The 16,622-nt window shown below is 42.6% G+C and overlaps 1 protein-coding gene across 1 annotated transcript in view; it reads left to right on the forward strand.

Annotated features, from left to right (window-relative positions):
• KRI1 (KRI1 homolog) overlaps positions 1 to 16,622 on the forward strand; it is a 129,974-nt gene that overhangs the window by 50,741 nt on the left and 62,611 nt on the right. The window contains exons 4-9 of the mRNA XM_086961880.1: positions 4,128 to 4,221; positions 5,296 to 5,353; positions 5,936 to 5,985; positions 12,581 to 12,680; positions 13,103 to 13,180; positions 15,011 to 15,129. Of these exons, the coding sequence (XP_086818006.1) occupies positions 4,128 to 4,221; positions 5,296 to 5,353; positions 5,936 to 5,985; positions 12,581 to 12,680; positions 13,103 to 13,180; positions 15,011 to 15,129 (499 nt within the window). The remainder of the gene's footprint in view (positions 1 to 4,127; positions 4,222 to 5,295; positions 5,354 to 5,935; positions 5,986 to 12,580; positions 12,681 to 13,102; positions 13,181 to 15,010; positions 15,130 to 16,622) is intronic.

Raw genomic sequence — 16,622 nt, forward strand, 5'->3', positions numbered from 1 at the left:
TTGAAGTAGCTGAGACGCCATTTGTGAGAGCTGCACAAGAAACGTGTAAAAATGGAAAAGAGGTGGAAATTCGCTACTACTGATGAAATTGTGTGCTGTGCTCCTTATGAAAAGAGACAGAAGAACATCCAGTTCTGTTGCATGCCAATGCTGTAGGGTTGTAACAGTTGTGCAATGTTGCTGCCAACTATGTTGTCTTAAAAATTGGTTATATGGCTCAGCCTTTGTCAATTGCCTTTCATTTTGGCAACCTGGAGTTGCATAGGAAGCCTGTTGACCATTGAAGTTGCATTTGCGTGGGAAGTCTGATCTTGAGACATTCCGCCTTATCTGTGTGGGCGTAATCATTTAGTTTTTCTAACTAGTGAGTTGGCCCACTGGTAACAAAGTGTAACGCCCAGTGACGTTAACCCTCCCACCCCTCCACACTGAAGTGCACTCCAAAAATGTGGGGGAGGATGGAATTGGCCTTGTACCTTTCAGCCAGTACTCTGTGTGCGAGTGATCAGTCGTTTATAGAAGGGTATGGTGCGATCTGCTCCCTAATCCATTTGAGTGATCAGTAAGTAGGTGTCATTTCTTAGAGATTGTTTGTCTTCTTCCTTTGTACCAGCTCCAGACTTTTTGCTTTTCTTCATCTGTCTCTTGTGTGCTTTGCCACTGATAGTTAATCATGTCCATGGTCATATGTTAACTTGCTTTATTGTTGAGAGGGATGGAGGGCAAAAGTAGGAGGAGATTGGAAGGAGGCAAGTGTATGGGTGATCGAGAGAGCTGTCCTCTCTGCAGCCAGTGTGCAGATGCCAGAGGGTCAGTTTTAGGCAGGGAGGTGCCCTTGCACACCTGAAGGACCATATCCCAAGGTTCATTTGATGCCACATTGAAGGCAGTATTACCGAACAGAGTAAAAGCAAAATGAGAACAAAACAAATATGTCGTCTAAAATAAACATGGTTCTTTTGATGCATTACTTTGTGTGGATAGAGTACTTTCTTTGTAAAAATTATGGGTTGTATTTTGAGACGTTGATTAAAATGCCAGAACTATTAAATCAGTAGTGGGTATGGATGGTAGTACATGCATGCTTTTAAAGTAGTAGCACTTGTGGTGCTAGGGAAGAGGGGGTATATTGTGGAGTAAAGTGTGAAAAACTGTGAAAAATACAAAGCTGAACAGAAAAAAGCAAAAGACAGCAGTATAAATATCCTTTATGTGCATAAACTGTCTCATCCCATTTGTGTCTTGATTATGCCTATAGCGTCTACAATGGACTCTCTAGAAAGCTAAATGGCAAGCTTTAAAGTATTCAGAATGCAGCATCCATGCACTTTTAAACACAATCAGATGGAATCCCTTTATGTAGCTCCTGTTTCCAAGACATTACACTACTTACCATTTGGAAGGAGATCATTTAAACCACTCTGCGTTTCAACTTCCTACAATCCAAACTCGGATTGTATAGCCTCGGTAAAAAATCTCAGATTGAAGATACCCATGATGCCGTTTTTAAAAAAAAATGATGGAAGTTTATTTTCAGTTCAGAAAGGCAAGCTGTGAAACCATCAAGAAACTTTGAGATTTCGTAAAAGCAAAACGACCGGGCTTTTTTCCTAAAATTTAGTAATCAAGTGACTTCAAGACAGCAACTCAGACTAGTTTCTATTTGCAGACTGCGAAATTATCGTCAAATTTATTTATTTTACCACTTCATGCCTAATTTACTCCGTCTTAAAACTGAGCCAAGTCTGAAGCACATACTCCAGCCTCACGCTTGATGTCAAACCCGAAAATTATTAGATGGCATTTCAACCAACACCATTCTGCTATCCATGCACTTTTAACAGAACTATTCACTGGGCTGACGGGAAAGCTCTTTGGACCTGCTGCTAAATGATATAGTAAATTAGAAAATATGTATAGTCTTTATTATGCTGTGCAGCTCTCTGCTGCCATTGGGCTAGGTTTACACTGCTGCTGGACAGGTAGAAATTCTCCAAACATCTTTGTTTCTTGGATAGAAGAGTAAGTACACTGCCTGCAAGGTAGATGAATATAGGCTGAACATGAGTTTACCTTCCTGTGCGGGTTAGGGTTGGTGGAGCACGGAAAAGTGTTTGGTGGCAGACAGACCTAAGATAGGAACCCCATTTAACAGTTGGAACCGTGCGATATAATTGTTGAAGTGTATCCATTTGATTCACTGATTGTGATAATTACATTTTTCAGAACATGACATACATCACATTGGGACGCGTGACCCTGCGCCTCCTAGGTGGCATGCTTCCTCATTGGGTCTGCTGTTCACCCTATAGGCCTTTGTGGCAGCTTTCGACAGCACTAAGTGCTAACATTGGGGACATGTAAATGTTTGTTAGCGTCTACCTGTGGTAAGATTAAACATTCTTACCAGATAAGGAGTACAGGAAAAGGGTCATACCTATCCTAGAAGTCCAAATGTTTCAGCCAGTTACCAACTTCTATTGGGTGTCGGTCTTTCTTCAGTACAGAGCTCCCTAATTGTATAATAACAACACAAGCAAACCAACAAAGGGCTGTGTGCATAGAAAGTGCCATTTTACTGCAAAATATAATAAATAAGTAGACACACCAGTTTCCGCCACATAAACGGAAAGAGAAACAAGCATGCCTCTTTTTCCTTCTCACCCAACTTTCTTTAATCTAAGACCTTTGGCTAAAAATAAGATTATATCAATGCCAATACTATTTATGTTGCAGCCAGTGTTCTCCATGGCCAACCCTCCAATCTCCTCTGTGCCGCCCATATAATTACTTATTAGGGTATGCCTTATAAATAAATTTACCAGTTAAAATACGTTTCCGATATGTAATTTTCTATCACCATGTATGACTTATGATTGAGTGTTATGATAAGATATATTCTGAGACCGCACACAGACCTGTGTTAGGTCTTGTCTGCGACGGTGCATGCGCTCTCGCTTGCAAGAGATCGTGTATACGTCAAAGGACTTGCAGCCCGCCCATTGGTTACCATTCGTTGGCTTCATATCCACTCTTATTTACTGCTTTCTAGTTGGCCAGTGTGTGCTGGCTTAATTTCCTCTTTTGGCTGGAGCATGGGGCAAGTACTGATTGCTTCAGATTGATAGTTATCCTGCTACTGATTGTGCTGTGATTGAGGTACTATTTTTTCTTCGGCGAGACCTATTGGCTTTGCCAATGCTTGTCTTGTCTTTAAAATCCAAGTCCAAGGAATAGCATTAACCCTCTCAGTAGCTCAAAAAAGCTGCCTCCAGGGGCTCCCAGAGAGTAGTGAAGCCAGAGAAAGCCTATCAGTCAAGGAAAAGAGCAGACCCAATAATGCATTATGTCACCTAGGTGGTTGGGGGTCTTGCATCCTAATATGAAATGTCATATTCTGAAAACTTCATAACCACCAGCAGTGCATTGAATCAATATGCTCCAACAAATGCTTTGCATGGACTAATTGTGTCTTTCACACCTTTTGTTAATTATAATTTAGTAGAGTGGCTCTGTTACAGACCGGTACTGTAATGTTTGATTGTGCAGATCTAAAATAGTCTCCTACATGAATTACCTGCCCTTGTATTATTTCTTAACTTTTAAGGAATGCGTCAAAACCTTAGCAGTGGTCACATTGTGAGGATGACCTGTAGAAGAGATTTTGTGGCTAGATCTAATTAGATTTTTGGACTAATATGAAAAGTACTGGATGGTCAAAAGACATTGACTATGAAGATTTTGTGAGGGTTATTGAGGACAACTCTGATTACAGGATATAAAATGTCTAGTTGTCTAGGATAATGTAGGCTCAAATTCCTGGGAGTGTCAGAGAATGTAAGAGCGCTGGGATCTTCAGCAAAGAGCAGTTACGTATATTAATGGGTTTTATGGCCAGCTGGATTTCCGGAATATTGAAGAGTATCTTTTAAGTTTAGTTGCTAATCTTGTGTACGCTGTTTAATCTTTTTGTTCCCTAGGATTTCTTATTGCTGCCTGCTATTTACTTTTTTTTAATCTTGCTAAATAAATATTTTGACATGGACTGACGTTTTATAGCTGCAAGCATTTAAGACTTTTAAGTGTCTGTCTACCCACACTCAATGTTATTCTTAAACCTGCTGTAGAATTGTCTTCAGAGAGCGAGGATGCCCAGAAGAAAAAAGAGAAGCCCATGTTCCTGAAGGACTATGAACGGAAGGTGATCCTGGAGAAAGAAGGGTGAGTGCTATTCCATTCTGGGCTGGAAAGGAAACGGGCCACCCTGTATGCCTTCCAGGGAGAGGCCAAGCACTGGGCCAGCACAGATTGGCCTCTTCTGTCACCCATGCCCTGGGCTCCATGCCAAAATGTATTGTACTCGTGCATCATTTCCCCAGGTAGAGAGAGAGGCTAAGCATGTATACATTAACCTCTCCTGTCTGCTTACCCGTTGGTAGGGCAAGGGTTTCTAGTTTACTTTGTGTGCCGACCCTAGAGAGGGACATGGGACTGAGCAGGTGTAGTCTTCTTTTCTGTATCTGCCATTCCCAAAAATCCCTGCCAAGTTCAGTTGGTCTGGCTTTATAAGAATATTTTATGGAATTGTGAGGCATAACGTGCAAATAGAATGGGAGTGAATATGTATGTGTGGAAGCAAAGAATTGTAGAATACTGTTAGTGTAGGTTAAAAGGTCAAGTAACAGTTTCACTGTCAAGCCAGAACTAATAATCTATGTAGGTTAATGACTGCCCTCCACCCATCTGTGGCGCTGCCAGAGAAAAACACCATATATTATCTAGTTATAGAAGACAATTTAATAGCATTTGTGTGCCCTTGAAAGTTCCACCTCAGACAGCTGGACAAATTATCAAAATGATCACAGCTGTGTGGATGATTGGGCAGAATTTGTGTGCTTTCACAAAAAAAGTGCCAATCAAAACATACAGTCCTGGCTCCCAACATGTGAGTGGGGCCAAGGCCCCTCTCCTGGTGTTCTCACATAGTTGTCTGGCGAACGCTCCGTGGTCAAGGCAGACCATAAAAAAGACCAGTTACTGCAGGCCTGGCCTCTTTCTACTATACAAACCAAATGCCATCAAGGAACGAATGGTTGTCCAGTCCTCTGGTTTTCGAGCCTAATCTTGTATGTAGGTGGTTGTGAGAGGTGTTGGAAAGGCAGGTGACCAATTCTATGAAGGCAGGTTTGTCGTGCCTTTGCTTTACCTGTTCTACAGATAACCAAAAGCCATTTTGGGGGATGGGTGAGTAACATGGGTCACATTCAGTGGTTTAATATTTATTTTCCATTTTAGGAAATATATCGATGAGGATGACGATACTGATGATGAGGAAGCGTATAGACGGCATGAGGTAACATTCTGAAGTGCAATTGGTTACAAGCGCCAGGTCATTCTAGTTAAGTCGTTATTACATTGTGGGTCCCGTAACTTGAGACGGTTTGCCCACGAGCACAAAGCCCTGGCAAAGAGAAGGACTGAGGCTGCTCAAGCATCTCTGAAAAACAATCGGGTATTGCCAGTGTGCTTGGTATTATATGCTTGTGACCAAAAAAAAACAAAACTGAAGACCGTTGTAATGTTAGAAATGTTAACAACTGTTACTAGGATAAACTAAAGGGTATTGATAAACAACCATTTTGTCAAAATCATTGAAGACTATTGTTTTCCCATCAGAGACACTGATTTTTTTTGTCTGATTCAAAATGTTTTCCAAAAGCAACTCAATACCCCTGTGTTTGGTTTTCAAATGTAGTTGCATTCAGGTCATTGGGGTCTGATGAGGTTGGTGCATCCAAGAGTGGTGATTTAGAATCTGCCTCCTGCACAAAAGGGGGAGGAGGGTTCTCTCCTGTCTGATGTTCTGCTGTGGACTGGTGTTCTGAAATGTAATAACTTAACTGTAATCTTTATCTGCTTCATGTGGGTTCTGCAGAGAGATGCCTCGCCAAGTTATGTGGAAGAGCAGAAGCGGATCCAAGCCAGGTAAGTTTCCTTACCTTCTAAAGGTGCAAACATCCTTTATGATCTCCCAGAATACCGGTGCCTCGTTTTTAGGTCTCGCGCCGAGCGCTGCACTGCGCAGCAGTGCTTCGCGTAGCGCGAGGCATTTTGTAATCGAAAAATGGGGTTTCAGCAGTCACCTAGGACTCGCTCGTGCGTGTGCTTTTCCCGAACTTTTCTGTTTGTGGGCAGCTATTGGCCTCTGCGTGAGTCTTTTAATGAAAGACTGCACGCAATAGGCCACAGGCGGGCGCATTGCTCCGCCCATGGCCTATTGGTGTCTATTACGCACTTGGTGCGCGTAATAGACACCAATAGGCGATGTGGTCACGTGTGTTGCAGTGGTGCGCACGCGCACCACTCCTTTCTTTTGATTCTGACCTCCGTGGTTTCCTTTTCGTTTCTTTTGATTCTGACCTCCGTGGCTGCCTGTTTCCTTTTTACTGTGTCCTACCTTTGAACTTATAGCGGGCAAATTGAAGGTTTAGTGTTTGCTTCCTGCCGCAATGATCTATTCACTGCTGAAGCCACACAGAAGGCGGCTCACAGCATTTACAGTGCAATATCACTTGTAGTAGTCAAAATACCAGCTATTGACATTGCAAATGCAAATTTTTATTTAATTTCAAAGTATGCCGGTATTAACATAAACTAAGAAATTATTTTCATGAAGAAAAGGGTGCAGTAACCACAGGCTGTCAATAGGTGTCCCTGGTCCTGCACCCTTTTCTTCGTGAACGAAAATTCTTTGCCTACTGCTGGCAAACTATGAAAAAAAATGGAGGGTGTATATATGACACAATCTCCACAGGGGATGTCCCACCCGCTGCATATTTTGATTTCTTCTAAATAGGCTCACAGTGTATTAGAAATTGGGTCCACCACATGCCTCTCTGTTTTTCGCTCAAATTATTTTCACGAAGAAAAGGGTGCAGTAACACAGGCTTGTCCCTAGGTGTCCCTGGTCCTGCACCATTTCCTTCGTGAAATAAATTTCTTTGCCTACTGCTGGCATACTTTGAAATGGAGGGTCAATTCTGCCTCACGCTATCCTGTGCACAAGCTGCTGCTGCCCTCCTCCTGTTGCCCAATGGCTGCGCTCGTGTTTGCACTGGTTCTTGTCTGCAGGCACACTAATGCACAAAGGCAGGCGGCTCGCTCTTAACGCTTGCCAATTCCGCCTCACGCTTCCCACTACCCTGCTAAACGCATTCACTGTTCTTTTTCAGCGCCATTTCGGTGCACTTCTAAATAGGAGTTGGAAAAACATTCACATTTCAGGCCATTTACTGTTACCAATTAATTCAGCAGCATTTCCTTTCAATTTACCCAATTTACACATAGCTCGTCTTGAAGGGCTCTTTCTCCACCTGGGAGAAGAGGCAGAATTAATCACTTACAAAGAAGACGACAGACAGTGCTGCCCGAAGACGTGCTCTTGTTTACAGACTGCAGCCACAACAGAAACGAAAATTAACATGCAATCACTGGCTTCCTCTAAGCGACCATGCATTAGAATTAACATGTGAAAAATGTCACATAGTTTTCCTAATGGTCGGCGGAGAGGAAGCCAGTGGCTGCATGTTAATTTTCGTTTCTGTTTTTGCTGCATACTGTAGCTAGTCAATATGTTACAATACCAATTAAGTTAATTGATACTGTAACATATTTACTAGCTTGCAGCGTGTCAGGTTTGGTGGTGAGCAGGGTGTGATGAGCCGAGGTCCACCTCAAGCACTTTAGTTCGTTCCCGGAAAACGGCCGGGCATGCTTGGTTACTGCAATTTTAGCTTATGCAACGCTGTTTTGGTGTAGCACATCGTTGACTGTGGCATTGCCTCTTGGTGCTCTTGAATGGCGCAGTGTGCGGACATGTGCCCACCTCCTGTTGCCAATGGCTGCGCTAGTGTTTGCACTGGTTCCTGTCTGCAGGCACACTAATGCACAAAGGCAGGCAGGCTCGCTCGTAACGCTTACCAATTCTGCCTCCCGGGGGTTAGGTGGACGGGAGAGGCATAACTATGAATGAACATAAGGGGCGATGAAGTATTAAATCCCGGGTTTGTATGCTGAAGGTGCGCCGCCTTCCAGTACTAGCTTCTCATTTATTTGTTGGGGTATCTGAGCAGGGTGCCCTCTGAACGCTGTTTTGCTGCTGCTGCTCACGCGAGAGGCGATTTATAGCACTGAGTGGTTTTACTTGACTGGCCCGGCGCAGGCATCTGGTCGCACTGGTACTGCAGGTCTGGGGGAGCAGCATTCCTGCCCTGTGCTACAGTGGGTACTTATCAGGGGACCAGCTGCAGATATCCGTGGTGTGGGGGTCACGTACATCCAAACACAACACACAAACACCACACACAAACACCACACACAAACACCACACACAAACACCACACACAAACACCACACACAAACACCACACACAAACACCACACACAAACACCACACACACACAACCACACACACACAACCACACACCTACCCCCACACACCTACACACACACACCTACACACACACACCTACACACACACACCTACACACACACACCTACACACACACAACCACACACCCAACCACACACACAACCACACCGTCAGTGCACACTTTCACCGAGCACAGACACCATCAGTCAGTGCATACTTTCACCAGGTACAAACACCACCAGTTGTCAGTGCATGCTTCCACCAAGCATACACCACCAGACATCCCTGCACGCTTTCACCAGGCACACACACACCACCAGCCTTCAGTGCATGCTTTTACCAAGCACACACATACCACCAGCTGTCAGTGCACGCTTTCACCAGGCACACACACACACCACCTGCCTTCAGTGCATGCTTTCCCCAGGCACACACACACCACCAGCCATCAGTGCCACTTTCGCCAAGCACACACCACCAGCCGTCAGTGCACACTTCCACCAGGCACACACACCACCAGCCGGCAATGCCAATAGTTCCAACTTAATTAATGCGAGACCTATTGCATTGTTAATGCTTGTTTCTACAACCAAATTGTGTGCTTCATAGTTGTTCCTTTACTTGCACACTAGCCTTTTTAAATTAATCCTATTATTCTTTTTATAGACTTTTTCAGATGACTGTCGCTTGCTGCCTGTAATCGTCTCATATTCAGATTCTGCCAACTCCCATAGGGCTATTGCGAGCTGCATTACAAGGGCTGCTAGCTAACTAATCTTTCACTCTTTTGCCATTCTGGCTCCTCTTTGAATTAAGTTATTGGTAGTGTGTGTAGTCGGTGGGCTTTGTCCGATTCAAGGATTAGTGATCTACCCCTTTTTAGCATAACAGCACCAGAGCCAGGGGGAAATATAAAATACTGCTATCTAGAATCCAGACACCGGGAAGAAGCACAGAAAAATGATAGTTCTGAATTAATTTTTGTGGAAATTGCTCTGGTCTTGTCATGACCGGTACATTTGTCAAGATAACGTCTAAATTGTCATGGTTTAAATCAAGTCATATGTGCAATCTAGCAGTTACTACAAGTTATTGGCATGTTCTAATTTGACACATTTATTAGACTAAAAAGATTGTGAGTGAACTCTTGAGTGGTGCTTAAAACAGGACTCCGTAATTTAATATGTCTTGTATGCCTTGCCCATTATTGTTTTATCAGCTCGCTTAGACAAAAGTACTACATATCAGCTGAAAATTCATAATGTCCCTATAAGTCCCCTTATTTTCAGAAGTATATTTGCCAATGCACATTATGTTCCGCTATTGTTTCCAAAAATAAAAGAATGGGTTGGTGCTTTGATCAGCATAAGAACGTTTTTTAAATAAATGACAATTTGAGGGATTATAAATAAAGAATGCTGAAGTGTTTAAGTAGACGGACATTTAAATTATATCAGACTTTGCCCGAGACAAGAGGGCTGCTAGCCTTGCTGCTTTTGAGACCAGAAGAGCTTTAAGAAGATTTTTAGTAAAGTATGGAAATACTTCCTGACCTCTGTCAGACAAATACCAATTACTCATTTATTTTACTATGCCCATGAATGCCTGCTTTACTGCACCATAGGAATTTCCCACATGGTCACAAGAGGGTCATTATAGGGACTTGTGACGTAACCATGGTATAGCTAGTGTAGCGAAAGTTTCACACTGTGCCTCCACATGTACAAACTATAGCTAATGCTTCGTAAAGTGATCCTCCCTGGCAAAGTTTGATACCAATGTTTGATATCCTTACGTGTTGATAGTCCTATTTGCAGGAAAGTCTCAGAACATTCCTTGAAAGGGTAACCTCCTGCATTCCTTTCAGTAAAGGCACTCCAGGAATAAATTCATTTTTGAATCCACTTTCTCTGTTGTAATTAAGATTCCCCAGAGTTCATCATGACCAAAATACCCTGCCCACTTTCTTGTTTCAGCCTCATTTCCTTATGATCCCTCTCTTCCTAATAGTAGTTTTCCTACCCCTGGGTCTCTCGCCACACCCATATTACTGAATTAAAAATGCCCTTTTCTGGAGGAAAAGAAGCCCTTCAGATTTGGGAACCCTCGGATTTTTAAAGAGAATTTCAATCGTAAGCATCTTTTTCCTTCATCTTTGGTCTGACATAACATATACATTTTTTAAATATACCTTATTTGCATACAGCTGCTATACCTTGGGGGCACGTCGACTTTTCCAAAATGTTTCAAAGTGCTTTTTTCCGTCCTTGGCAGAAGAGGCTTGACGAAACAAATACGACTTTTCTTTGAAGGGGGACAAATTAAAAACTCCACAACAATTAAGAAAGGAGTAGCATTTCCTAATTTTACTTTGTTTAAATATTTACAAACAAGAAATCATGTAACCACATATTCAGCTATTTGTATAGAGAAAGTATCTGTCAAAAGAAAGTTTTATGAGCCTCTACCTCCTACAGAACCTTCCCCCTGGTCCCTTCCAGACTATTTCAATCTTATAAAAAGCATCATCAAAGAGAAATATAACTATCCTATCATGCTGGGAACCCCTAGCAATTCTATAAATAGGCATGGTCATTACAAGAATAAAAATCATTCTTACACAAACTCACCTAAGCGCTACATAAAGTAAAATGTTTGATTTCTGTGTCACTCCTACCATTATTGTAAAAAGGAAATTGTGGAATGCAGGATAATGTCTCACAGAGGATGATACCCCCGGGTCTAGCCAGCGCTATATAAAACTCAAGTAAATAAAATAAATTCATATATTTGCACTTTGTCTTGAATTACATGTGCAGATGTCCTCAGTGTTGAATATCATGACAAGAGGTAGAAACAAGCTAGATTTAGCCACTATTTTCTTTGGAACTGATGCAAACATTATGGTTTTATGTGCATTTCCTGGTGCCAGGAACTTTATCTATCGAACTGGTGGAGACACTTCATTGAGGACCAATAAATTCAAGGGATCCCCTGATTTAAAGAGCGGAAACGGGGGGGAGGAGGGGGGCAGGGACCACCACACCGATATTGACCTCCCGCTTCCCCTTAAGGATACAGAAAATCAAACCATATCCATCTTACTTTTTATCATTTATTTTATAATCCTTTATCATGTTGCAAAATCCATTTAGCACATCACGTTTGCTGGTTATTTCATTAACCTTTAATGAATATTTAATCTTGGATTCATACCCTGCTGTCAGACATTCATACCTCGTACTCCACTCAAACCATTCTAAAATCAAACAAAATCCCAATATGTGAACAATTTCAAACTATGGTATTGGTAAAAAAAAAAACGCAACCACCTTCTTTTAAAAAGATCGCTTTTTGGACAAATACAGTGGTTTGAAATTGTTCACATATTGGGATTTTTGTTTGTTTTAGTATGGTTTGAGTACAGTATATGAGGTATGAATGATTGTTGGCAGGGTATGAATTCAGGTTTAAAATTCATTAATGGCTAAGAAATAACCGGAAAACATTCTGATGTGTTAACTGGATTATTTTGAAACATGACAAAGGATTATAAAATAAATGATGAAAAGTAAGATGGATATTGTTTGATTTTCTGTATCCTTAAGGGGAGGCGGGTAGTTAACCGCATCGCTGCTGCAGTGATTATTGCGCTGTGCGGCTTTTTTCGCAAAACCGCGTTACATGACGAGCTCAGCTCGTCATCAGCACACGCCACCCGTGGCTGATGAGGAGCATAGCTCGTCATCAGCATCGAAGGGGTTAATATTTGTGACAGTTCATTGAGACACAAACTTAATAAAACTAGGTTGCTACGGCTAAAGGCTTTCTTATGAATTTAAAAAGCTTCTTTATAAAGCACTCTATTGATATAAATGTGGAACTCGGTCATTCTAATTAACTATTTGTTTTGTATCCCCTAAAAAGACTAATTAAAAAATTCTCTCTTTTTAAGTATATGCGACGGATTCACAGGACAGCCTGTCGCCTACATGACCTAGGAGTACTTAAAAAAATAAGATGCTGAATTTCACTGCAATGTGTGAAGGCACACACCTATTTTTTTTTTTTTTTGCATCCCATCTCTGGCCTGTGTTGTGTTGCTGTATCTCTGAGGAAGTCAGTTGTGCTTGTGTTTTTTTCGCTACAGCTTCAGGAAATTTGTGGAGGACAGTGACGGAGAAGAGAATATTGGAGACGATGGGACTGCTGGGCTTCTTCAGAAGCGCAGCAAGAGCAAGGAGGAGATGGTGAGTCTGCTTGTGAATGGAAATAGAGCACAGCCTCTGCCAGGGACATTAACACTTGTTTTTTTCAAATAACTAGCTAGCCCTGTAACCACTATGGAATACTAGTGTTCATTGTCTCCTGTACAAGAAATCATAAATTGCTTTCAGAGCAGAGTTGCTTCACTGCTTTCCTGTGTTTGTCTGACTGGAAATAATTCCGGCCTGGTTGTGGCAGCAGTGGTGACTGCATTGGGGGGAAATGTGAGGTGATACAGACTTGTATATCTACCAGACTCCTGCTCTACTGTGACTGCATCTCGTGTTTCATTGACTGTGGTCCAGAACATTGAGATCAGGAAGTTTCGGTTAGACGCCCACCTGCAAGGTCCTCAGATTTTGTGTTGTTGTGCCAATGTCCTATCACTCTTCCTCCCCCTGAACAGGATAAAGAGAAAGCTGATTACATCAACTGGCTGAAAGGGCAGAAGGAACTCGAAGATGCAGAGGAGGTGAAGGAGCTGGTAAGCGATAGAGGGGCCAGGGGGTGGGGGTACAGAAAATGACCATACCAGTGTCTCAGAGTGGCAAGACGGGTGCACCTAGAACATGGGTACTCCCAAACATTTTCTTGGGGGCCTCAAAGTTTGGTCTATGGTGTGACTGAGGGCCGCACTGATGTCAGCGGGGGAGTAAAGTGGGTGTAGGGGAAGCAAAGCATTTATATATAGTGGCTGTCTTTAAAATTAAGGTGTTCTTAAAGTTAAGGGCCTAGTTACTTCCTTTCCTTAACTGCAATTAACCTTTAAATACATGCTTGCTGTATATTTATCATTTTTTTTTCATATTAGTGCTGAGTCGAGTAAACAGCAGCCCAGTGCTGCTGTTGCCCAGGGGGCCGCATACAAAGGAAAAACAAGGTAAAGCTTACGGACCACTATTATGTCTGTCTAGTTATAAGACTGGATACCATCAATTGTCCAATCTTAAGTTAATCATTCGCAAAACAAATTAATTGCAACTATTTACAAACAAAAGGTACCTTATATCCCGTGCGATGCCATCACCCCTTTACAGTCTCTTTAGTACAAACACAACTTGATTAAACAGATGAATTCTGTGTTTTCATACAATATTTGTACACATATCTGAATGTACCCATTCTATGAGTTACTGCCAAGCCATGGAATCTCTCTCAACCCAACCTAAGTTATTGTAATAACGACCACACTTCATCTCTGTCGTTAAGACCTGTTCTTGCTGTCTGGTATTTTTCAATAAGTCTGGCCCCTCGTAGTCCTAATGAGGCCTGGATTGAACAGAGGCTGAAACGCGTCGACACACTCTTTGGAAGACTCCAAAACAAAAAATTGTGGAACACTGTATATATAAAAAATCTATTTAAGAGAGTGCTATCTTTGAGAGAGGTCAAAAGTGGTTAAACCTCACACACTCCTTTTGGTTTAGGTTTTGCTTTGTTTTGGTGATCTAAAGTGAAGGAATGTTATGTTAAAGAATGATACATTGACATCCTTGTTTAAAGAAGTGGGGCAATAAAACCGCGAGTTTGGTTCCCAAAAGAAGTGTATATATGTAAAACAAATGTATGTGTTTTGTTTGTATATATGAATTGTGTACAGTTTTGTTTAATGTAAGATACCAATAATCAAGGTTTAATGTGGTTTAATTAAAAAATAAGTTGAATTACACATTTGATTGTTCTGTGCATTTGGCTATCTGCTTGGAGATACTCTTTGTCAAAAATGATTGCAATTAATTTGTTTTGCGAATGATTAACTTAAGATTGGACAATTGATGGTATCCAGTCTTTATAACTAGACAGACATAATAGTGGTCCGTAGGCTATACCTTGTTTTTCCTTTGTTTTATACTCAAAAGCCTATGGGTTATATGGGTGACCCCTGCAGTTTATTCAGGGGGCCGCATACGGCCCCAGGGCTGTACTTTGAGTATCACTACCCTGGAAGGTTTCCAGCTTTAGATATAGTATGTAGGAGGCATCTTTGGTGGGTTACATGGAGAATCGTTGACATGTGGGTTGGTATTCCAGATGTATTGGGTGGTAGCGTTTTGAATTGATGTGCATTATTGAAGGTGTGAGATTAACTTTCAGTGGATGGTGCTAAAGTACTTTATTGAGGTCCATTATTTTGGATTTATGAGAGAATCTAGTATTAAAAAAGGGGTTATAGAGTATTTTATTAAAGCTCTTTGCCCAAGGTGTAAGTGTGGGCTTTTTGATGACAGGTGTTCCTGGTATGTTTGAACTAGGTGCAATAGCATATGTTTTACTGTTTTAGTGATGCTCATGGCCATGTTTCCCCTTATATCAGAAACCTCTGAAGGACTACTGGAGTAACCCTGAGCTGGAGGAAGGGGAGCAGTTCTTGCGGGATTATGTCCTGAACAAAGGTTACCTGGAAGAGGAGGAGAAAGCACAGGAGGAGGAAAGGCAAGTTGCGTGGTATGCTTTAGCCCTCCCCCACCTCAGGTCTCCCTTCTTTCCTAGATTACTGAACCCTCCACTCCATGATGTTGGCCTTTCCAGGCCCCTCCTTGCTTTCAACTTCGCAGATGGCTGTTGGTGTCGGGGTGTCTCCCATTTGCTCGAATCATCACATTCCCTTTCCTTGCTCTAGGCCCCGCAGAGTCCTCCAGTATCTTTGCATCACACCTACCCTTTTTTCTCTGCGTCACAGGCACCCCTTTTAGGGGGGGGGGTGGGGGGGGGTGGGGGTGCCTTGTTCTTTTTGCACCCAGAGTCCCCACTGCAGTGTCTTTTCTATCCAATGAAAGTGCAGCTTTATTGCTGCTGATCCCGTATTCTTGTGCCCGGCACATGGGGCCCACTATATTAGGCTTGTGTCAAACAGGCCGGTTAGGAATAGGTTCCGCATCCTCCCCTTTAATATTGTGCAAGTGGTCTATGTTTGAGAAGTCAAAACCGGACAGATGTGTTCAAATACTGAGTTGTAACCTTCTATACGAGTTTACACTTTAGCAATGTTCACTTCAACCACGTTGCAATTGGCCTATAAGGATCAAAGTCTGGAACTTGGTCCTCTCTGCCTCTTTCAGAGGGGGTAGGGGAGGCTGACAACTGTCAGTCTGTTCTCTCCCAGAATGGCGTCAGCAGCAGACAGGTTCTGGAGGAGGAGACTGACAAAAGTGTGCCTATTTCTCACGTATACAAATTATTTTCACCTTTTTGCCTTGTTTTAACTTTACTTGCATTCAGTATATTTGTATCTCTTTATGAATAGCTGAAATGCTGAGACTTTCTGGATGTGGACGCACCAGTCATTTGTTCTGGAGTTTCTGTAGCCATTGTTTCTGTAAACTTATAGTGGAAGGATGGAAGTCCTCCTGTCAAAGGGATTGTAAAAGGCTACACTGCAGGGAAAGAACAAAAACAAATGCTGAAAGCCATCAAATAACAAGGATTTACAATGCAATGGTCTCTGCATTCTTAAAGTTAGAGCTATTGGCATTGCTCATGACATAATTTTTATTTGTTTTTTAAAAAAATATATAAATAAATGACATTATCATTTACAATGCCAATAGCAGGACAGGATAGCAAGCACAAGCAACGAGGAGGCAGGACAGCAAGCACAAGCAACAAGGGGCGGGGGGCAGGACAGCAAGCACAAGCAACGAGGGGGGGGGGCAGGACAGCAAGCACAAGCAACGAGGGAGGGGGCAGGACAGCAAGCACGAGGGGGCAGGACAGCAAGCAAGAGGGGGCAGGACAGCAAGCACAAGCAACTAGGGGGGGGCAGGAGAGCAAGCACAAGCAACGAGGGAAGGGGGCAGGAGAGCAAGCAGGACCAGGGATGGGGGGGGGCAGGGGAGCAAGCACAAGCAACGAGGGGGCAGGAGAGCAAGCACAAGCAACGAGGGGGCAGGAGTGCAAGCACAAGCAACGAGGGGGCAGGAGAGCAA

The sequence above is a fragment of the Lissotriton vulgaris genome, chromosome 1_1 (genome assembly GCF_964263255.1).
Source record: "Lissotriton vulgaris chromosome 1_1, aLisVul1.2, whole genome shotgun sequence".
Taxonomy (NCBI): Eukaryota; Metazoa; Chordata; class Amphibia; order Caudata; family Salamandridae; genus Lissotriton; species Lissotriton vulgaris.